A 23318-nucleotide genomic window follows, 5' to 3' on the forward strand; every position below is an offset into this window, starting at 1 on the left:
TTCATCTGCTTTATTTCCACGGGCATCTCGAGGATCACCGTCCCCCGCCCCCGCATCTGCGGTGCCCCTTCATCCAGCGCCCAAGGCCCGGAGCCTTTTCCTTGCTCTCTCTGGTTTTGCAGCCAAGGTCTGGCAAACAGGAGAGCATCGTTGGCTGTAGCCTGCATCACTACCCCTCCCAGAAGGATTGGAGCGTTGTTTGTTTAGGCGGGACGCAGCCACATTCACACACGGCCCAGCTGAGGGGTCTTCGGAGAGAAACTTTGCAGTCGGGACACAAGCCCACCCTGTGTGGCTAAAGCCCTGCTCCCAGGGCCTCCCTGATCCAGGGTGGCTAGAAGTGGGTCTTGGGGGGGGGTCTTCTCCTGCCAACTCACTTGTCTGCATGATTTGCGGCCTTCCTTGGGGCTCCAGCACTGTTCCAGTCCCCCCCCCCAAGTTTCTTTGCAGCCCTCCACCATGACAGTTTCTGTCTGGCTCCCTTTCTCCTATTGGCCCTTGAATTGCCCATTGTTGCTATGGCTGATGGGCACCCCTGGCATTGTCTGGGCCTGGCACCCTTTCCACAGTCTATCCTGATGGGTCCCTGAAGCAGCCCCCTTCTGGGCCCTTGCGTGCGTCTGGCCTGCAGCTTGTAGGGGGGATACACTGCCAGGTGGACCTTGAGTAGGGGGTTGCCTGCTCCCACCCTGGCACGGTAGGGAGGTGCTGAGCTGCATTGCCTTGCCAGGCTCCCTGGTGGCCTGGATCTTCTTTCCTCCAGGAAGCGGTGCTGGCTTGCAAGTAGGTCTCTTTGGCACGCGGCAAGGCTCTTCTTTCTTGCAAGGGCCAGGGGGCTTCTGCCCGCAGGAAGGCTACCTGGGGGAGGAGGGGGCATAAGGAGAAATACCCCCCCTTTCCATTGGCGGTGGTTGTTGCCATGGGAGGGATGCAGGCATCCGCCCCAGCCGAAGCCCAAAAGAGGTGCTGGGGTGTGGAGTCTACATGGTGTAGCTAGGGTGTTTCCTTCACTGCTGGGATTTCCTCCCCCCCCCTTTCTGGCTCTCCCTATTGGCCATAAAGCTCTGCCAGGCGCCGGAATCGTGGCCCCCAGTCGTTGAGGTAGTCGTAATCCTGGTCTTCATCTGCTAAGGAGGAGAGGATGGAGCTGAGCGAGCCCCCGGCCGAGCCGTCCCCCTCGTAGTCGTAGATGAGCGCTGTGTCGTAGGGGGGCACGCTGGGATCTCGGTCTGCTGCCTCCAAGCCCTGCATGGGGGGGGGGGCAAAGGTAGAGCTGGTGAAGCGGAGCTGGCCGTGGTCCCCGGGGACGGGCCTAGGGTGACGTGCCCTCCCCCTCCCCCCTTGTTCCAGCCCTCGCGAATGCAGAGGGCGTCTCTGTGACGCTATTGCCCCCTCCTGGCCATCACCTCTGGTTGCCTGGCTTGTATGGGATGGCAGAGCGCGCTCTTCTGGCTGGGAACTGGGGGTGCAGCGCAGAAGTCGAGCTGGGGTGTCAACTGTGGAGTCGCATGCTGGGGGGGTGGTCTTGTGTTTTTTTTCTGCCGAGCACCTGTGTCAGCCTTCCACAAGCTGGTGTCCCTCTGATGGGGTGGGCAGCAGCACCCATCATCCCAAGCTCACATGGGCCTTGGCTGGGAATGATGGGAGTTGCACTCCAACCCAGGATGGGTCCCAGTTCGACCGCGTGTCTGCAGAGATGAGCTTGAGAATGTGTGGACTGAACCAGCTGGAATCTTGGGGGGCGGGATGGGGGGGTGTCTAGCCACAAACCTGTGTTGGTTTTGTACCAATTCAATGGTCTTGGCCCCCCCGCAGAATCTTGCACACTGGGGCTAGGGGCCGCTGTTGTCAACATCCCTGACCAAACAAGCTCCCTGTAGAGAAGGAGCAGGTGGCTCCCCTGGGGCTGAGCGAGCAGGATTTCTTGTAATCGTGAGGAATGTGGGATGATGCCTCATACTGAGTCAGTCTGCTGGAGTGCTGAGACGAATGTTGCATCTTTGGGGATTTGGGAGGCACAAAGAGCCCAGTGTTCTCTGACTTGGTGCCTTCCAGAGGTTTTGGACTACAATGCCCATAATTCCCAGCCAGCATGTAGTCCAGCACAGCTGGAGGGCTCCAGGTTGGGGAAAGCTGCTGCAGCCTGCGTGGGCAAGGGCGAATCGGCAAACCCTGTGCCCGCCAAAGTTCTCCAAATCCTATCTTGAAGTTTATTCTGTCCATATCAGATTGTGAGCGTTGCTTTTTTCTTTTCACATGAAAATCCATCTATAGTTCAGTGCGTATTTTTCCAAATGCACGCATCAATTGTGTGCATTTTTGAAATGTACGCATTCTTCTCCCATTGATTAACACATATTTCTGTGCATTTTTCAAAAGTACACATTCTTTCATGCACATTTTTCAAAGGTGCGCGTGCTGTCGAACACACTGTTTTTGTTCCTCGAATCAACGCCTAATTACTCTGAACACCTAATTCCTTTGAATGAGTTCAAATCTCCAGGGCCAGATGAACTGCATCCTAGAGTAATAAAGGAACTGGCAGAAGAACTCTCAGAACCGCTGTCTATTCTCTTTGAGAAATCATGGAGGATGGGGGAAGTGCCAGATGACTGGAGGAGGGCTAACGTTGTCCCTATCTTCAAAAAGGGCAAAAAGGAGGAACCTGGGAACTACAGACCAGTCAGTCTGACATCAATCCCTGGGAAAATTCTGGAGCAGATGATCAAGCAATCCATCTGCAAGCACCTTCAAAACAATGCCGTGATGACTCGAAGCCAACATGGATTTGTCAAGAACAAATCCTGCCAGACGAATCTGATCTCATTTTTTGATCAGGTCACCTCCCGTGTGGACCGTGGGAATGCTGTAGACATAACATACCTCGACTTCAGCAGAGCTTTCGACAAAGTGCCCCATGATCTCCTGATGAGCAAACTAGCTCAAAGTGGGCTAGATGAAACAACGGTCCGGTGGATCCACAGCTGGCTACAGAATCAGACTCAGAGTGCTTATCAATGGGACCTTCTCCAACTGGGGAGAGGTAATGAGCGGGGTACCACAGGGGAGAGGTACCGCAGGGCTCAGTCCTGGGCCCACTGCTCTTCCACATTTTTATTAATGACTTGGAGGAGGAGGTGCAAGGAATGCTGATCACATTTGCAGATGACACAAAATTGGGCGGGATAGCTAATACTTTGGAAGACAGAAACAAAATTCAAAGTGATCTGGATAGACTGGAGCGCTGGGCAGAAAACAACAGAATGACATTGAATAGGGATCAATGCCAAGTTCTGCACCTAGGAAAAGGAAACCAAATGCACAGTTGCAAGATGGGGGATACGTGGCTCAACGACACTACAAGTGAGAAGGATCTTGGAATTGTTGTCGATCACATTGTTGGCCCATATTCAGCTTGTGATGTGGCTGCAAAAAAGGCAAATGCTCTTTTGGGCTGCATTAATAGAAGCATAGCTTCCAAATCCCGGGAAGTACTAGTTCCCCTCTACTCAGCACTGGTTAGGCCTCATCCTGAGTATTGTGTCCAGTTCTGGGCACCACATTTTAAGAAGAATGCAGACAAACTGGAGAGGGTTCAAAGGAGGGCAACAAAGACGATCGGGACTGGAAACAAAGCCCTCTGAAGAGAGACTGAAAGAACTGGGCATGCTTAGCCTTGAGAAGAGAAGACTGAGGGGAGAGAGGATAGCGCTCTTCAAGGACTTGAAAGGTTGTCCCAGAGAGGAAGGCCAGGATCTCTTCTCCATCATCCCAGAGTGCAGGACAGGGAATAATGGGCTCAAGTGACAGGAAGCCAGATTCCGGCTGAAGATCAGGAAAAACTTCCTGACTGTTAGAGCACTACAACAATGGAACCGATTACCCAGGGAGGTGGTGGGCTCTCCCACACTGGAGGCCTTCAAGACGAGGCTGGACAGCCATCTGTCAGGGATGCTCTGACTTGGATTCCTGCACTGAGCAGGGGGTTGGACTCAATTGCCTTGTAGGCCCCTTCCAACCCTACTATTCTATGATTCTATGATCACACTGGAAGCTTGGAAATGTATGGACTTCGACTGCAGATTGTGTCTGAGGCTGTGTTTGGCCCGGATGATGCGAGCTGAGAACAATCCAGATCAAGACAGGCCAAACCCAGTTTCTCCTGCATCGCTGCGGTTGTGTCGCAGCACAGTGGAGCAGAGAGCAGCCCCAGGTGGGTGGGCGGGGGAGGGCGCCTTGCACATGTACCTCTGCCCCATGTGGTCTCCCCCCGGCTCCAGCAGCCCCCACCCAGCCCGCCTGCTCAGCCCCTCGTTACCTCGTTGATGAAGTCCTCGATGCCAGAAGGGCAGGCCGGCAAGCGCCGGGGGCACAGTGGCAAGGCGTAGCTGCAGGGGGCGTCCCTTCGGCGTGGGGGCTTTCCCGGAGGTGGGGGGAATAGGTCTGGGTTGCGCAGCTGGTTGAGGTCGTAGGCGTCCTGCAAGCAGAGAAGGGGCACTGGCAGCCTTTGGGTCCTGCTGGCCCGGCTGCCACCTTCGACGTGTGGGCAGGGGTATGGGTGAGAGGGAGAGAAGGACATTGGAGAATCCGCCGTGGATTCCAGGGAGTTCAGAGGTCTATGAATCCAACCAGCGGATTCTTCGGAAGGCCACCTTTTCCTGAATTGCACAGTGGACTCGCGGACCGGGTTTTTTTAGGGGGGGAGGAGATTTGCCCTGATGCGCACCTCGGCAAGTGGAACAAAATTTTCCCATGTCCCCAAAGAAAAAAAATCTGATTCCATGCATGAAGGAAGGAAAGATGCGGCATGCAGACGGAACGGAGTCAACGAGTTCCCTGCAACCCTCGTGGGTCTGTGGGGGCTCGGGTGGTGGGAACCCCGACTGCATGGCCATGAAGGCAGAGAGCGGGCCTGGAGCCTGGCTTTTTGTGCCTTGTGGATGGACCTGCCCGCCCCGTATTCTTGGCTCTCCGTCGAAGCTGCTTTTTCCCTGCCCCCTGCGAGGCTCCCGGGCTCACCTGGTCCTCTTCTCCACCTCCCTGTTCGTTGTAGTTGAGGACGTTGTCCCTCAGGTCATCCTGGGAGCCCCCCAGGAGAGCCTTGTGGAGCGCCCGGCGGCGGGAAGGCTCCAGCACGGCCACCAGCAATGCCAGGACTGCCAACGGAGAGGGGGATGTGAAAAGGGGAGGGGGAGCACCAAACTACATCCCTCACACTTCCCCCTCACACTAAGGCATGCCCAGCCATTGGCCATGCTGGCTGGGAAGGATGGGCATTGTAGTCCAACACAGCAGGAGGGCGCCCAGTTGCTGCAGCGCTCAACATTCCATATGGTGCTTACTGCGTTGAGGCAGCAGCCCCCATGCAACCCCCAGGGAATGCACGGGGAAACGGAAATGATTTCCCTCGTTTTCAGAAGAATGGCTGGGAGAAGGCCAGATGAGCTACTCCGGGTGGGGAGCTCGGGGGCTGCTACCAAAAGGGCTCCATTCCTGGCAGAAGCCAAGCTGGCCTCGCCATACGGCGGAATCCTGTGCCCGAATGGCACAGCAGCTCCCACACGGGGCCCGGGTGCAGTTGTTCAAGATCTGGACATGCCACATGGTGGCTGAAGAGGCCTGCTCTGAGTGCGCGCCTTGGCTCGCTTAGAGCCCGTGGCCCTGTGGAGGACCAACACAAGCTCTGCCTGCCCTTTGGGCATCCAAAGTACCCCCAGCCGTGCTCTTTGATGGACAGGCGTGTCAGCAGGCTGCATACACTTACGCAGAAGGAGGCTGGCGCTGCTCAGGATGATCATCAAGGCCCCAAACCCGAGGCCGGCCACAGCGCCGGCCACCGCCGCAGCACGAGCCTGGCAGGAGCCCCGCTCGTCACAGGCGCACACGGTGATGTTCAGCAGCTCCTCGTGCACCTGTGTCGGCTTCCCTGAGTCGCTGATGAGCAGCAGCAGGACGTGGAGCCCTTCGGCCACTTCTCCGTGGGGTCGCAGCAGCGCGTGGGTGGCTGGCGGGGCAAGGGGAGGCTTGAGGGAGGAGGCGAGGGACTAGTGTGCATCGCCCCCCTCACATGCTGCTTCCTCCTGCATCCTCCTGAGACCGTGGGCGCCCCACCCCCGGGTTGGCCACGGCTTCCCTGCTGCCCCCCAAGCGTCTGCCACACGTGGGTTGTGCTGTGGGGACAGCCCTTTCATGGGTGCCTTTGTGCTTTATAGATCAGCATTCCCCAGCCTGGTGCTTGCTAGCTGTGTTGGGGCTGCAATGCCCACCATGCTGGCTGGGGATGCTGGGAGTTGTAGTCTGCCACAGCCGGAGGGCACAGGGTTGCGGGAGGCTGTTTGCCATCCAACCAATCCTCTGCAAAGTCCCCCCCGCCCAATCCTTGCAAGGCCTAGGCCGGTCTTTCGGCCCCTTCCATCTTCCTCCGCTTTGGGCTGGTACTGCTCCCCTCTCATTTGGGTGCCGGGGATGGCTGCGAGACGGAGAAGGACCAGCCAGATGGGTTTCACCAGTGGATTAACGGATCCCTTGCATGCATTGGCGTAGGGCTGCAATAATGCTGAAGGGGCAAAAGCGCCCCCTCCCTGTTTTTAGGGGGCATGCCCCCAAAGCGGCAATGCCGGCCTCAGAGTGCGTGCGAAGGGGAGGGGGCTCCTTTGGCCATGCTGCACTTTCGTGAAGAACGCTTTATTGTCAAAAGTGTCTTGTGGTGAAGCAGGAATCCCCCCCCCCCGATATTTATATCCCTCCTTTTCCCATGTAAAAAAAGGAAGGCTCCGGCACGCTGACACCACCATTCAAGATAAAGAGCTCGGGAGAGGCCCTTTGGATCAAGTAAAAGGTTTGCGGTCGACCAGTCTAACCCATCCTTCGAGTAAAGATGGCGGCCCTCCGCGATTCCTGGGTGCGCTCTCTAGAGGCTCCGGCCCCGTCTCCTCTCCGGGGCATGCGGCCTGTCTCTCCCCGCCCCCCCGGGGAACTGATCTCCACTGGCCCGAGGAGGCTACCGTTGGAGTGGCTGAGAGTCCAGTTGTGAGCCAGCGCTGTGTCGCCGGCAGGGCCGAGACGGAAGTGGAAGGGCTCGGCCTGGGGAGCCAAGTCCTCATCAGTGGCGCTCAGGACCAAGCCGCCCCCCTGGCTGCACAGCACCCTGGTCCCTGGCAGCAGGTGGGGAGCATGGTCATTCACTTCCAGGACCTCGATGGAGACGGTCCCTGTGGCTGTGAGGGGCGGGTTTCCTAAGAGGAAAGCAGAAGATGTGAGAGCAGGGATCCCCCAACCTTTTGGGGTCGGTGGGCACATTTGGGATTTTGCCACACCACTGTGGGCACTCCCAGAAAATGGCTGTCATGGCGGCGGCGGGGGTGCTCATTCACAGGACAGCTGCCACAGTGGGCTGGGCGGGCCACAAAACGCCCATTTCCCAGCAGGCAAACCTGTGAGACTAAAAGAAAAGTGACTTGTCCAAGAATTGAAGTGCAAGGCAGAGGTGGAGTCTGGCTCTGAATGCCAAACCACGGATTTGCTCCTGCAACAACCACAGCAACCTTTAAAAATAAGGCAGTGGGTGCTTGGCAAGGCGGTGGGTGCTTGGCAAGACCCCGTTGTCAGAGACGTCCATTAGGCATCGATCTAACAATGGCTGTTATGCCGGGTTTGTAGGAATGGACTTGCAACATGGAGGGGTGATTACCAGATATTGGGGGGGGGGGCAAACAGGGGACAGTCCCAATTTGGGTGAGGGCCTCTCATGGAACTAGAGTTTTCCTGTGATCAGGCCCCCCCTTCCTTATATGCTCTGCAAATGTGCAGCAATTATAACATTTATTTATTTGCTTGCATTTGCATACTGCCCAATAGCCAAAGCTGTCTGGGCAGTTCGGAAAACAAAACTTAAAATCATAAAAATATAACAACACAGTAAAACATAATATAACCTTAAGTTTAAAACAGAATAAAACCAAAATAGAAGAACCAGAGTAAATGCCAGCAGCGGTGCAAAGATCCCGCAATGCACGGATAGTTTTAAAATGGGCTAAAAAGCCTGGGAAAACAAAAAAAAGGTCTTCACCTGATGTGGCAAAGACCACAACGTAGGCACCCAGCGAGCCTCTCTGGGGAGGGCATTCCACACTGTTGGCGCCACCACTGAAAAGACCCCCTGAGGCTGGAAGAACAGGAGACGTTGGGAGGAGGTGGCCCTGTTCACCCAGCCAGTTACTTCAGTGGACCAAACCCTTAACTCTCCTCATGTATCCAGAGTGAAACCTAATCCGTTCACATCAGCACTTTCTCCATCCCCTTTCCTGGGGGGCTTCTGCCTCCCTGCAGAAAACGACTCCTGCTTCTCCAGAAAATGGACCAGATAACTGTGTATGGCATACCTCATGATCGGACTTGGCCTGCAGTGCTGACCTGGAAGTAAGTTGCAGTGAAATGAATGGGACTTACTTCTAAGTAAGGCTGCCGTAACTTGGGCTGGGGACATACCTGAGTCACAGTTTTATTTGTACAGGTGCCAGTAATCCAAACACATCCGCTGCGCATCTTCAGCCTGGTCCTGCCTCTCTGGCAAGGGCCACAGACAAGGGCAGGGGGACAGCAGAGGGGGCCCGCCCCCCTCCCCCCTCCAGGATGTCCAGGCCCCTCCCTGAATCTCTAAGGGGCAGCTGAAATCGGCAGCCTCCTCCTGATGGTGCTCCCCAGCAAGCGGTGCTGAGTGGCGGGCTGCCTCCGAGGAATACCAGGATGGGGCTGTGTCGAGATGTCGGCTGGATCAGCTGCGCTGCCGCAAGCGGATCTCCCCGCCCCTCCTTCCCACAGCCGCCTCTCCAGCCCCCTGAAAGTGCTACACAGAGAGTGAGGAGGCCCTGCTGAATGGGGCGTGTGGAGGTGGGTGGGAGGGACCTCCCAAAATTGGGCCAAGGGACCTCTCATGAGCAGAGTGGTTCCTCTTGCAGAAGGCAGGTCCTGGATCCAACCGAGATAATTGGATCCACACCAACATGTGCCCCCTCGCCACAACCTGCCTGGCAATGGGCTTGTTTCCCCTGCCCTCCCTTTGAGTTGTGCCCAGGGTTAGTCCCCCTTAGAGCAGGCCCATCGAAATGAATGGGTCTTAAGTTCGACGAACATTGGGTACAGCCCATGGTCTCTTCTTTCTGCTCCACTGTCTCACCGTTATCACTGGCCAGGATATGCGCCGTGTACCAGCCACCCAGGAACGTCGAACGTGGCGGAACCTTCTGACGGGCCTGCAGCAGGCCAGAGTCGGGGTCGAGTTGCAGCCAGCTGGCCAGGTTCGAGGTCGGGGAGTACCTGGGATACGAAGCGCAGGGAGAGAGATGGTGAGTGTGCGTGTGTCCGTACACGTACATGAACAGTGCTTGCTTCCCAAAAGGCAAAAAATCATCCCCCTTTCACCACCACCCCCAGAGGCTACTCTCACCAGATAGACCGCTCTAATCCCAAGTATATCTGGGAGGAGGAATTAGGGTGCGGTGGTCATTCAGTGGCAGGAAGAGGTGCTTGGGCCCAGCCTCATAGAAAATATTATAAAGGTTGTTGCTTTTTTTTGTTTTGGCTTGGCCATGAGGGCTAGCAACTTGGTTTTAAAACAAGATGGAAAAGGAAGCTGCAGTTCCCGAGATCATGGATTTTGTGCCAGATTCCAAATCCCACCTTTGCTGTGCAACTGTGGGTGCGCAGGACACCACAGCGCCCAAGTCCCTCAGCGGAATCTGAACCCCAGTGCCGTTTCCGCTCGGGCCCTCTTTGAAATAGGCCTCACATGACCCCACTGAGCAACCTGATCTGAGTCTCCTGGTAAATGTTAAGGCATCCTGATCCAGCTCACCTGAGCTCCTGAGCCTGCTGGGTATCAGGGTCACTGGCACGGCAGAGGATGACCTCTGTGCCAAGGGGGTCACCTTCATTCACGCTCCCCCTCAAGGGATTCTCCCGGAAGAAGGGGGCTTCGTTGGCATCCAGCACTTGCACCCGCACAGTGGCCAAGGCACGGGCAGCCTTTGGGGCTGTCAGTTCCAGTGGACTTTGGTTCTGGACAGAGACAAGCAGCTCAAAGCGGTTCCGCTCCTCGTGGTCAAGGGCCTGGCGAATGGTGAGAAAGAATCGTCAAGGCCTTGTTTGGAGGTGTCAGTGTCCCCGGACTGCCCATTGCTGCAAACCCAGGGTTTAATGCCAGCTGGCTGCCTCCCAGCTTTTCTGCTCCCCCCCACTGCCCCCGCCACGTTCTGTTGTGGGGTTCAACCAGATCTTCATTTCTCAAGTGCAAAGCCTCAAACCTGCCTTGCATGTCATTGCTAGAAACCTGTGCCACTCCTCCCAGGGTGGTAGTGGCTGGTCATAGCTGCCCATGCTGATAGAAAGGCCCTCAGCACATGGTCAGAGGTACTCTGCTTATCATTGCTTCACCTGTTCCAAGGCTGAGATCTGCCCAACCCAGAAGCCCCTCTGACTTCAGCATCCATACCCCTAGCCTCAGATGTCAGGAAGGAGAGAGGCTAGGGATACTTGGTGGGGAGTGGTGGAATACACTCTGGGCATGCTCAGAAGCGCCTGCTGTTCCAAGGCCGAACCTGGCACTCTGAACAGGCTCGAGGCCTGGGTCTGCCGGAGAGCCATCCTTACCTTTGCCAAGGAGACAACGCCATCGTTGGTGAGGGGGTCAGTGCGGATGGCGAATGCCCCCTCGGGGTCGCCCTCCAGGATGGTGAACTTGGCCAGCCAGTTGGGGGAGCCCGGCAGGTCCTTGTCTTGGACCATCACACGCCCGATTACCACACCTTGTTTACTTTCGGGGGCTTCCATGGAGAACTGCAAGAGAGATTGGGGAAGGGGCATTAAAAGGGAGGCAGTGAGCACCCTTGGGGAGGGCACCTTCCAACTTCAGGTCTTCCCTGTGCCGAGAAGACACTTTTTTGTAGTGGAGGCTGGTGGCTCCGATGTCAGTGGGGCGGTGAATCCGCTCCGGGTTTCAGTCAGAACCAGTCAAGAATTGTAAAGGAGCTATCCAAGGTGCAGAGCATCTTGGACAGATCCTTTAGAGTTCTGACTGGTTCTGACTGAAATCTGGAGCGATTTCACTGCCCCACTGACATCGGAGCCACCAGCCTCCCCTGCCCTTTTGTACAACGGCTAGCGGATGCTTGATGCGGCACCGTCTTCTCCCCCTTGGCTCACTCGTCTTTGAAGGTGGGACCTATTGACTAAAGGGGGAAATTCAAACTGATGAAGGATCCTTTTGCTGAACTGACAAACCCCTTTATAAACCTCCACGCATGGCCAGTCCTGGGGCATCTAAAGGCAGTGCTCAAATTTGGGGGGGGGGGTGTTGCCCCGTCACCTTTTGTGATGGCCCGTTTAGCTACTGTTTTTAGAAGGCTTGGGGCACTATGATTTGGTTAAGATGGGGGGGTGAGTCAGGGGGGTTGTAGATTCTATTCAGGGTCCTCTTCCCTTCCCATGCACATCTCAGAATTCGGACACCGGTTTTCCTAAAAATAAATGAGTCAGGGGGTGTTGGACAAAGAACGGGAGACCTGGGTTCAAATCCCCAATCACCCATGATTAATGGGTGATCTTGGGCTGGTCACTACCTCTCAGACTAACCTACCTCAGAGGATTGTTGGGAGGATATGTTGGGAAGCAGGGAGACCCTGTTGCTTGCCCTGAACTCCCTCCAGGAAAGGTGAGATCATAATGTAAATATTAATTAAAGGCTGCTGAGAGGCTTGGCAAGGGCAGCCTGCTAGGGACCAGACTTCGTGCACTCTGTTGCCTGCACTGATTCAGCCGTTCTGATCATTTCCTGTTCCAGGACAAGAGTGGATTTTTTAAAATGAGGGGGAGAGAGTGGGAGGCAAAACCGCATCCCCCCCACGCCCCTGCCCTCAGCACAGGGTAACTCCCTACATTGCCAAGAAGGAACAGAAGGAGCTTCCAGCAGATACACCTGGAAAATAACCTGCCAGGAGTCCGCTCTACTGTCCTCTCCCACCAGCTGGCCTGGGGCCGCTCCAGTGAGCATGCCTGGCTGGCTCCCCACCTCTTTCTCCGTGAACTCGGGCGGGTGGTCGTTGATGTCGTCGACGTAAATCACGGCCGTGGCTGTGGTGGCCAGGCCCTCTCCGGACATGTCCGCCACCTGGAGCGTCAGGTTGTAAATGCCCACCACCTGCACAGAGAGTGCCAGACACTCAGGCCGGTGCGGGGGAAGAAGGCCTGCGCCGGGGAGGCAAACAGACAGACCGCTCACTGGGCCCAGGGTCTGCATGTCCCTCCAAATGTTCCCGATGTCAGAGAAGACCGAGCTGCCGTGTCTCCAATTTCACAACCCCAGCAAAGGTTAGGTCAGGGATGGGGAACCCTGTGGCCTCCCAAAAGTCGTTGGATTACAGCTCCACAAAGCACTTCCGTGCTTCCACAAAGCAAAAGGACGTGCCGAATTCGAACGGCTTGCCCCTGCTTTCCTAATCCATCTCCAGCCCGGCAGCAGCCCAGACGGAGAGGCCCATACCTCCCGGTCCAGCTCGGCTTGTGCAGTCCGGATCTCGCCAGTGAGCTCGTCCACCGTGAAGGCGTCTCCCGCTCCCGGCCCCAGGATGGAGTACCTCAGTGCCGCATTGTCGGTCTCGGGGTCGTCCGCGTCGGTGGCTTCTGCTTTCACCACATAGGTACCTGGGAGCAAGAAAGTTGCCTTCGAGCAGGTCAGACTGTTTGCTGGCTGGGGAGGATAGGAGCTGCGGTCAAGCGCATCTGGAGGATACCAGACTGGGGAGGCCCGTCCACCCTGAGCTCGCTTTCTCCATGCGTGCAGCACCTCAGGCACAGGGGACAATCCAGCCCTGCTGGAAGTACGACGGAAACAGTATCTACTGTACGTCAGGGCTGCTGGGGCTCCTTCATCCCACGGGCCAAATTCCACTGCTGAGAAGCTCTCGGGGGCCGCATTCCAGTGGTGGGCGGGGCCAAGGGGGCAGGAGCAAAACAACAAAAATGGCAGCCTGCTTTAGCTTCCAGCTTTTCCTGCCAGTCACTCAGCCTTGGGAGGGGCACGTCAACCTTTTAGAATGGGGGAAAAGCTGCACCAAAGCAGGGAAACCTCCTAATGACTGGGGTGGAGGGAAAGGGGGCAGGGCCACCTGATAACCCCCAGAGGGCTGCGTTTGGCCCCCAGGCCTGAGGTCCTGCACTCCTGATATATGTGAAGCATTATAAGTATGTAGGAAAAAGTGGTAGAGAAATACTAAGAGTTGTATCCAATGTTGGTCGAACTTAAATCCCATTTGTTTCAATGGGTCTACTCTAAGTAGGACTAGTATTTGATACAACACTAAGGCTGCAGTCCCATACACACTTACTTGGCTGTAGGGTTGTTTCCACCTTGCAGGGTCTGACCCAAAGTCTCAGGGTCTCCACCTCTTCCTCAGGGTCAGGACTTAAATCTCAGGGGCTGGAATGAAGGCCTTTTTGCCGCTTGATCTGCTGAGAGCCTTTGCAGTTTTGCCCCCACACCAACCAGGCTCTGCTTGGACCCAGCAGTCCAGTTCCCTGTTTTCTCCCAGCACTCCCAAGCTCATCCCCTACCCCGCCAGGCCCCACCCTAACTTACAAGGCCCCATCAATTACAGGCTCCTCCCCCCTCTCAGGAGACCTGGCAGCCATACTTGGGAGGGAGCCGAGCAAACGTTCACGGGATCAGGGCATAGGTATTGTAGCTATGCCCAGCCCTTCTGGTCCCATTCCAGCCCGTCTGCTGTAGGACCTGGCAACCTGCATTTCTGGGCCGCTTCCCTTCCCCACTCCCCAGTTAGAGGGAGGGCTGGGAGAGGCAGAGAATTGTTCCAGCCCTACCCAGCAAGAACCATGGGGTGCATGCGCTTGTCTGGTGCACCCACCTGGGACAGCTCCTTCCACCACGCGCCCCGTGAACACGCCCTGCCGGAAGAGCGGCCGGTTGTCATTCTGGTCCATTACCACAATTTCCAGGTCTGTGGGTTCCTCCAGAGGCACTCCACCCAGGTCCAGCGCAAAGGCCTTGAGCTGGGGTGGGCAAAGCAGAAGGATGCAAGTGCTGAGGGGGGCCGAGAGCAGGAGCAAGGGCTCCGCCACACCCAGGCGGGTGCTGGGATTAAAGTATGCAGGGATTGCAGGGGGTGCGCGCACATGTGGAAATGGACAACCTCCACGCTTTAATTGCCCCCACAAGTTTTGTCCAAATCATGATGCCCCTCCCTGTATAGCTTTTTAAAACAGTAGCTGAGGGGGCTATCTCGAAAGGTTATCATTCCCATTGGCCACGGCTGGGGATGATAGGATATGTAGTCCAACATATCTGGAGGACACCAGGTAGGGCAAGGCTGTTTTAATCTGAAGCCTTGTCAGAGAGTTCTTCTACACAAGGCTGTTAATCTACTGAATCTACTTTTGATTTTGTGGTAGAACTGAGATCTGAGCACCACACGAAGAGTTTCCTTTCCTGCTGTTCCACTCCATAACCTCTAGGTGGCACTGTGGTAGAGTGGAAAAACACAAATATACCTGAAAAAAGTGGTCTCTTTTGCTTTTTCAGTTAAATACCACATTTCCCTGCTCTAAAAAAGCTTGCCGAAAGTGCTCCTTAGATATAGAAGTGAAACTGGAGGGTCACAATGACATCTAAAGAACCTGTAAACAACCATCAGTGGGAAATGAGAAGCCCGTAGTCCTTCAGCTCATTTCCCCCACAGCTGAGCATGTGTCACGCCTCTGCAAAAGATCCCAATATTTCCACGTTGATCAAGTACATGTGGATAGATATGAGTTTGCGTGAACGTGTGAACCGATGACAGGCGGATCCAGACTGTAACAAGGCAGGAGTCAAAGGCTTTCCTTACCCGAAAGCGCTCGTTCTTTTCCCGGTCCAGCATCATGTTGAGGTAGACCTTCCCAGTGAGCTTATCAATGGAGAAGACATCTTTGGGTTCTTCGTCCACCCCTGGCCCCTTGATGCTGTAGATCACACCCCCAGGCCTCTGCTGGTCCGATTTGATCTACAAAGGGAGACAGACCCCACAGAGTGGGAAAGGGCTGGCCATTCATCAATTCCAGTCCATGGATGTCGCCTCCCGCTGCCATCTGTAGCCAGATGTGACGTAAGTTCCAGCCAGGCTTAGGAACATTGGGAGCCACTTTCTATCAATAGAAGCCCTTGGTCCATCATCTAGATCAGGGGTGCAGGCTTCCCCAGATGGCCTCGCCCCCTTTCCTTGGCCCCACACCCTTTCCTCTGGCCACCAATCATACAGTGTTTTCCCAGTTTTTGCAGTTTTCCCCCATTCCAAAATGCTGACATGCCTCTCCTAAGGCTTATTTACTAGCAACAAGAGCTTTAAGCTAAGACAGGAGGGTAGTTTTTGTACATTTGGCCCACCCCTTTTGCCTACGGCCCCACCCATCACTGGAATCCGGTCCCTGAGAACTTCTCTGAAATGGAATTTGGCCGTCAGGATGAGAGAGTTTTTAGATTCTACACTGACTGGCATCTGACCTGCAGGGTGTCAGCCAAGGATATTTCTCAGCCCTCCCTGGAGATGCTGGGAGTTGAACCTGGGACCTGCATGCAAACAGGGGCCCTGCCACTGAGATTACACCCCTTCCAAGGCTTGATGCACAGTGAGATGTCCCTGGAAGGTGTCGGCCCACGCGTTTGTGGCTTGACGGGTGTGTGCGTTGTTGTGCAAGGATGGGTTGCCATGTTGGTGCATGCAAGCGACAGAGGGGTCAGCAATAGCAAGCATGCAAGCATCTTCCTAATCATGAACAATGCTGAAGGCATGCAAAACACCTAGCGTCAACGTTTTGGCCAGAATGAACATATGCACTCAAGGATGCCGTGGCCTCTGCATCAGATCTTGCGCTGTGTGATGGTAGGCAGCTGTGCTTGTGTGCAGGGCGCTCAGCACCCAAAGGACGTCTCCTGCACAGAGTCTTAGAGCTGGAAAGTCCTTGGCCAGCCACCTCCTCCGCCTCCAAGACAGGATCCTCAGGCAGCAGCCACAATCTAGACCTTGGTGGGGTCCCCATGAAGGCTCCTCATCCCTCTACTCTTGACACCAGCAGCTGTCCCAGCAGGCTGTACAGAGGTTGGTGAGGGGGAGAGCCAGCCATTCCAACAGCCCTGCTGAAAGACTGCTTCGTTTTTCCCTCCCCATCCCTTTTTCCTTCTGTGCTGTGCCTTTTCAAATTGTAAGCCTGCGAGCAAGGGCTCTCTTGTTTTACTGACTGAATCTAAGCCACTCCAGGAGCCTTTTTGACTGAGGAATGGGTAAAAATACTTCAAGGGAGCAATCCAGTGCATGTTGAGATGGAAGAAGTACTACAACTCCCAGCATTCCCCAGCTGGGGAATGCTGGGAGTTGTAGGACTTCTTTTTCCATCTCAACATGCATTGGATTGCACCTTTAAATAAAGGAAGGAAGGAAGGAAGCAGAGAACCAGGGCAGCATCTCACAGGGGGGGAGGGAGGGCAATGAAAGTCACCTCTTTGCCCCCAACCCCTCCCTCCTTTGGTCCCTATTCTGGATGACCTCTACCCATCACTGTTGGAAGGCTACAGCTTGCGAATTCCATCCCGAACTGCCCATACCCTATCTTACCTGCACTAAAAAGTGAGGGATCCGCTTCTGGTTCTCTGACACACTGATTGGGGGGATGACCCAAGCCCTCTTCACCCTTCCTGTTCCATCCTTCTGCTGCCTTAGGTACAATATTGGGGGGCTGTTAGGGACCTCCTCTTTAGAGCAGCAGATCTCCTGCCAAGAAAAAGAAGAGCTACGTCAGTGTTCCTGGAGCTTGCCGGCCAATCATTAAACACTGCTCTGTCACAGGGATTTGCCTGTCATGTGAAGCATTTTGCTAGTTGCCAATAGCCAGACCTGCAAAGAGAAGTTTGCAAGAACATAAGAACATAAGAAGAGCCGTGCAGGATCAGGCCAAGGCTCTATCTAGTCCAGCATTCTGTTGCCGCAGTGGCCAACAGGCTGCATGTGGGAAGCCCACAAGCAGGACAACAATGCAACAGTATCCTCCCGCCCATGTTCCCCAGCAACTGGTGTACATAGGCAGACTGCCTCCAATACCGGAGGTAGCATATAGCCATCAGGTCTAGTAGCCATTGATAGCCTTCTCCTCCATGAACTTGCCTAAGCCCCTTTTAAAGCCATCCAAACTGGTGGTCATCACAACATCCCATGGTAGCAAATTCCTTAGTTTAACTCTGTGCTGTGTGAAGAAGCCCTTCCTTTTATCTGTCCTGAATCTCCCACCAATCACCTTCATGAGATGACCCCACTGGGTTCTAGTATTGTGAGGGAGAAAAATGTCTCCCTATCCACTTTCTCTGCACCATGCATAATTTTGCACACCTCTATCATCTCCCCCTTTACTTGCCTTTTTTCTAAGCTAAACCATCCCCCCAAAAGGATGAGTTTCTATTTCAGACACATGGAAGAGGCAGATATATCTGTTGTCAATGAACTTGCCAACAGGAATTGGAGAACCAGACAATAAACATGCACTTTTTTCTTAGGAACCAAATAACATGTTAATGGGGCTAATGGCGCCAGAAGGACTGCTTGAAGTTGGTCAGACCTCCTGGCCAGCCCCAAAGCTGCCTCTTTATCCTCCTTCTCTCTATTTGGTGTGTTTTAGGATCCATGCACTGCTGCTGGAGTTTATTTTGGGGTTTTTACTTGAGTGTTATTCTGTTTTAAACTTTTAAATGTTTTTATATTCTGTTTTATTATGCTAATGTGTTCTATGGTTTTAAGGCTTGTTCTGTAAACTGCCCAGAGAGCTTCAGCTATTATTGGGCAATAGAGAAATCATATATATATATATATATATATATATATATATATATAATAAATATCCTCAGAGGCAAACATCTCTGCCTGGCAAGGCTGCCTCCCACTTCCACCATTTCAGCATCCCTGTCAATCGCTGCTCCTTCCCTCAAGGGACCAAAGGCTGAACTTCTCTAGCTGTGGGCTGCGGTGACTGCTAGGCGTCAGGTGTGGGGCATTCCTCTACGGTAACCCTAGAGCCCTTTGTGGTGGGGAACAGCTGCATGTCTGCAGGGCTTGCAGGGGGAGCAGGGGGAAAGGGCCTACAGAAATATCCTAGAGAAATGTGCAGAGAAGGGCTGTATCCAGCTCAGGTGCTGCTCGAGGACAAAAAGGAGGCAGGTCAATGCCAGGGAGGGAGCCCAGCAGTGTCCTATTTGATAGGCAATCAGATGAGTTCCTGGTTGGGTTTTGTGGGGGGTACACTGCAGAGAGACAGACAGATGTGCTGGCAGCTGTTGCCTTGATGATGCACATTGCCCAGAGAGTGGGATCTTGCCCTTCCTTGAGTCATGCCAGTGATTTAGACAGTGGTGAGGATCCCTGATGGAATTATTATTTGCAAGGCATCCCATCCTATCAGGAGTCCTAGCATGCTCTCCTAACAAAAGACTCTCATTCAACCCCAAATTCCATCAGGGTGTGGATGCCAATGGAACCTGTTGGCTATAAAAAGAAAGGCAACTGTGGGGCACAGAGGCAGGGAGGGATGGGAATGTTCCACTGCCCCCCTCCACTTCCTCTTTTCTCCCTCCATCTCCCCCCACCAGCCAGCAGCTGCATATCAATGGCAGGACTTCTTCACCCTTCCCTGTGAACTGGACAGGATCTCAGCTCAGCTTTTGGCATGGTGCAGGCTGTGCTGTGCTGAGCTTCTGACTCAAGGGAGTTGATTGCAGCTTCCTGCGTCTCAGTCTTCCCCTGTGAAATCTATTTTTGTTTCTGTTTTGAGAAAATCTGACTCTACAGGTCTTTTCCCACATTATTCCAATCTTTCTTGGGCAGTGACCAGCTTCTAAAATGAGACCCTTCTCCATCCTGCTCTGCCAGTCAGCCTGAGTCGAATCCAGCACCTCTCTCTCAGAGAGTGGCACAGTGGTACATTTGGAATCGCATCATGCTCATCAGGGCATCCCCCTGGCCAAGAAGAGGCCAAACATATAGGCAGCTGCCGTTCATTCATTCATTCCATTCCATTCCTATACAGCCTAACAGCCCAAGTTCTCTGGGCAGTTCACAAGAAGTCCAAACCAAAAATACAACATAATAAAAGCATAATATAAAATCTCCGACATACAACATTCAAAAACAATGTAGAACAGCTAAAAACAGTTACAATAAGATACCAGGACCTAATAAAAAAAAACGGACATTAAAATACACCCCCCCCCCCATGTCACCAAATGCCTGGGAGTGGAGGAAAGTCTTACCCTGGCGCTGAAAAGATGGCAATGATGGCACCAGGCGGATCTCAGTGGGGAGAGAAGGCCCTCTCCCTTGTCACCTGCCCCGCACCCCAGCTTCCCAATGTTGATCCGTATCAGCTGTGCTGAACCATATCAATAAACGGGTTCTAGGAGTTTTTAGCTCCACCAGGAGCAGCTCTTTTGTAAGCCAATGGGTCTTAATTGCCCAATCAAGGCCCACTGTCCCTCCCAATACTTTGTGGGAACAATATATCCTTGCTGGGAAAATACATTCTTGCTGCCACCCCAGGCAGCCAGGGTGAGAACTGCAGCTATGCTCAGAAGGAAGCCTGGGGGTGAGGGCAGCCGGGGTGGGGGTGGGGGGAGATGACGTTAGCTTCCCTGCTAATCAAACAGTGCTGTCACCAGGCAAAGGCAATGCTGTGCCAGACAGCTTTGGCAAACTCTGTCCAGAGACCCATTCCTTTGTTCAAATGCTTTTTGATCCTGCACAAATGTGACCTCACACCCGCAGAAGTGTCTCTGCCAAATGCAGCCCCTGCACCCTTTCTCTCCTGCTCCCCCCTTGCCCTGAAATGTAACACAAACCCCAGGCCCAAATTCCACTGCAGCAGGTGGCCGAGCGCCGATGCACACGCGCAGACTCCTGCGCATAGAAGAATCCCCCACACACACACAGACCCCGTAAGAGGATCCCTTCCCTCTGCCTTGCTCGGCCAAGCCAAGAGGCCCCTTTGGGAAAAAAGAGGAAGGCTCGGGGACTGGGTTGGGAGGCCCTTGCTGCTGAGCATCAGGGTGCAGGATAAGGCTGGGGAACTCCGCGGAGGGGCCACGCCTTCGTCAGCAGCTGGGCTGGTGCTCCAAAGCAGCCCGAGGTGTGAAATAGAACCTTGGCCCAGTGTAAGCCATTGCACAAGCCATTGCACGCAGGGTGGCCACATACAGATCGCCAAACAGGCAGGATGAATGATGACTCTGATTTGCATACAGTTTTTAGGTCTAGAGGCACGTTTAGAACTGATTACCATAAGTGAAATAGAAATAAAGTCCATCGCCCCATAGTGGGGAAGGCGGTGGCCAGGTGAGCCGTGTGCCTGCCAGTTCAGTCTGCCGTCCAGGTGCTGCGGCTGGGCAAGTTCAAGGCCCTTTAGCGCTCCTTTCTGATGGCTCTTCATCTTTGAATTGGACTTGCATTGGACAGCCCTTCGAATGCGGGACGGCTTCAAACAGAAGACAACTGGCCACCTGAGGCCAAAGCTAAACCAGACGGTGGGAGGGAGGTCTGTGAAGGCACCCGGCAATATATGAGGGCCAAGTAGCTGGAAGGGGTGTGGGGGGAGTGCCTTGGTCTTACTTAAGGGGCTTTACTTACCTCCCCGCGCCCCCCCTCCAAGATAGGCCCTGCTGCAGAGCGGAGCTAATGCAAGCCACATGGAATGCAAGTCTCCTGCCAATTCGCCACTGGGCTGGGTTGCATTTTTATGCTCACAGCTGCCCCAGCACAGCCATTTCATGCTCTTTTGTTCTGCAGCTGGCAGAAGGGGGTGGATGGAGGATGCCTCCCTCACTGCTTCTGAGGAGGGGAATATCCAACGGCTGGCTATTCAAAGTTTGAGTCACGTCGCCCTCCTCGCCCTCTGCCATAAAGGACTCCAGGAATCTGATGAAAGGTCCCCCCCCCCCGCCCTGCTGTGCCAGAGTGGCTAGTTATTACAGGGGAGGGGAGAAGAAATCCTGTGCCCTCGCAGGAGTCCAGAGTCTCTGAGTGTTTGCAAAGCAACGGATATGGTCCAGCTCGTTGGAAGACAGAGTACCAAAGCTTGGCATTCAGGAAGTACATGGCAGATTTCCCCAAACTGGTGCCCTCTCAATTTGTTGGACTACAGCTCCCATAATCCCCCCAGCCAGTTATGCATAAGAGCCAGAAAACCACCAATCAGTGGCTGGGGAAAAGTGGGTGAGACCAGGGGGACAGGGCCATTTGGGGAATCCCATTCAGCTGGATTTGGCCCCTGGACCTGAGGTTTGCCACCCCTGGGCCAAAAGCAAGCCACCTTTGGACTTGGAGACATCCCCTTTCTCTTAAGGAGACCCAGGCAGAGGGAGCAGTGGTCCGTGTTTACAGGACGCCTGACTCTCTCTGCATCTAAAGGGTGCATCTACATTACCAATAGTCCTTTAAATAGTTAAATTGGGTGTTGAAATTTGGAGAGATCCAAAGACCCCTGGCAGAAGTACACTTTCCTGAGTTACGGGGAAGGAAAAGGGTGTGTGTGTGTGGGGGGGACCCACAGCATTTGCCAGTGTTTCAGTGTTAAAGAAACAGGCAACTTTTTGCACTGGGAGGTTAGCTCCACCACCTCCATCAACATAGATGCTCACCTTGGTGCCAAAGCCAGAAAATGGGATGTAATAGCAGCTCCTGGTACCCCCCCCCCAGCACATCCTAGCAGAGTACTTTCCAGGGGCTTGGAGGCTCCCTTCTGAACTGGGGTGCAGGTTGTTCAACCCCATGCAAGCCGTTGCTCCCACTCCCCAGGCGCTGATGGCTTTTAAGGTAGATTTGTGCATTAGTGCAACAGGCAAAGAAGCCTTCCGCGGTGCCATGTGGCTCTTCCTCATCTGCAGATGTGCAGATGTGCAAACTGATCGTTTCTGGTGGCAGGCTTACCAAGAGCAGCCCTCCCCAAGAGGGCCTTGCAGCCACGTTCCAGTGCTGTGTGCCTGTTGCCAGACCTGGCAGGGCTCACACATGCGCCAACACAATGCACGAACATGGGACTCCATCTGCAGCCAGTGCTCGAACTACAAGCGGAGGACCAGAGGGGCCCACCCCCTTAGCCTGTTGTTATGCCCCCCATAGCTATCCATTTTAGATGGCCACGGAGGGGCAGCGTGATGACTCAGGGTGTAGTGGTGCAGTGGTACAGTTTGAAAAGCAGACGCTCCTCATGACAGTCCCCATAGCCACGCCCCACAGAAGAGTCCAAAAATACAGGCGGCGGTGCTGGTCCACATCAACAGACCACTCCGAGCCGCCTCCATCTCCCCCTGGAGCAGCTCTCTGACAGAGCGGGTGGGTCTTGTTCGCCCCGTGGAGAGGGAGCAAGCCGCCCCAAAACTTTGCATCGCAGCAGGGAACCATAAATTGTTCCTGGGAAAATCCATTTCCTCCCAGCTGGTGTGAGGTTTGCAGCGAAGCCCGGGGGGAGCAGGGAAGCCTGAGCGGGGTGGCGGATGACAGCCGTGCCCCGCTAATAAACAGGTGCCCGCGCGGCGTCCCCGGGAGCCCCAGCTCCAGCACACCACAGGTCAGGGGTTGTGACCCCAGTCCTTTGCATCCCATAATTTGACCCTGCCCCTAGCAAGCATAGGATTGGAAGGACCCCCAAAACTGAATAGTCCCCCCCCGGCCCACTGCTGCCAGATGGGGGCCAGCCACACATCGTCTTCATAATCCAGACGGCTATGTGCCAGTTGCTGAGAGCAACGGCAGAGAAGACTACAAAACCCTCTCCTGTTGTGAATGGACAGCACTTTACACATGTGCAGAGGCACCCTTCCCCTTACCCCTGTTCCACATGTTGAGTCTAGTTACTGAAATCAGGTCGTGGGGCAAAGCCAAGAGGATTCTTGGCTCAACATAAACCTTGCCGGGGGGGGGGGGGAGAAGGCTGAGAAAAGCTCCACAAACAAAGCCATCAGTTGGACCCTGGAGGTGAGTGGAGGCCACTGATGGGGTCTCGAGAAGGAGGTTTCTCTGGGACGGACCCAGGATCCTGCATCTAATTGGGGCAGTCCCTGATGTCCTGGCGGATGGAGAAGACTGCCCCCCGCACTCATAACCAGTGGTGTTCTGTCCGTTTCCACCCCGCTCCACCCAGGCCGAGCCTTTGGCCAGCTCGCCCACATGCCTGCCCTGCCCTGTGCTTACCTGGGCCCCAAGGGCCACCAGCAGGGAGGCCATGAGCATGAGCAGGGTGCCCAT

The 23318-nt window shown here is 54.6% G+C and overlaps 1 protein-coding gene across 1 annotated transcript; it reads right to left on the reverse strand.

Annotated features, from left to right (window-relative positions):
* Positions 1–2: 2 nt before the first annotated feature.
* Positions 3–23318, reverse strand: CDH15 (cadherin 15). Its single transcript, XM_084812464.1, has 16 exons — positions 23025–23318; positions 22081–22135; positions 19334–19452; positions 16656–16811; positions 14895–15050; positions 13917–14061; positions 12536–12696; positions 12065–12193; positions 10648–10833; positions 9854–10107; positions 9176–9315; positions 7005–7235; positions 5765–6004; positions 5020–5156; positions 4319–4477; positions 3–1245 (listed from the first exon to the last, which is right to left on the reverse strand). Exons 1-16 carry the CDS (start codon positions 23316–23318, stop codon positions 1048–1050), a joined length of 2760 nt encoding a protein of 919 aa, XP_084668590.1. The 3' UTR covers positions 3–1047.

Source organism: Heloderma suspectum, chromosome 8 (assembly GCF_057233095.1).
Source record: "Heloderma suspectum isolate Gila_16-S chromosome 8, 16-S_ref, whole genome shotgun sequence".
Lineage (NCBI taxonomy): Eukaryota > Metazoa > Chordata > Lepidosauria > Squamata > Helodermatidae > Heloderma > Heloderma suspectum.

What these genes read in the sequence shown, in the direction of transcription:
- CDH15 (XM_084812464.1), bottom strand. Translation starts at nt 23,318, where the DNA reads ATGGGCACCCTGCTCATGCTCATGGCCTCCCTGCTGGTGGCCCTTGGG. An exon ending in TGCATTGTGTTGGCGCATGT is followed by an intron (nt 19,453 to 22,080) that starts GTGAGCCCTGCC and finishes GATATGGTTCAG; the next exon opens with CACAGCTGATACGGATCAAC. An exon ending in TCGAGGACTTCATCAACGAG is followed by an intron (nt 1,246 to 4,318) that starts GTAACGAGGGGC and finishes CCCCCCATGCAG; the next exon opens with GGCTTGGAGGCAGCAGACCG.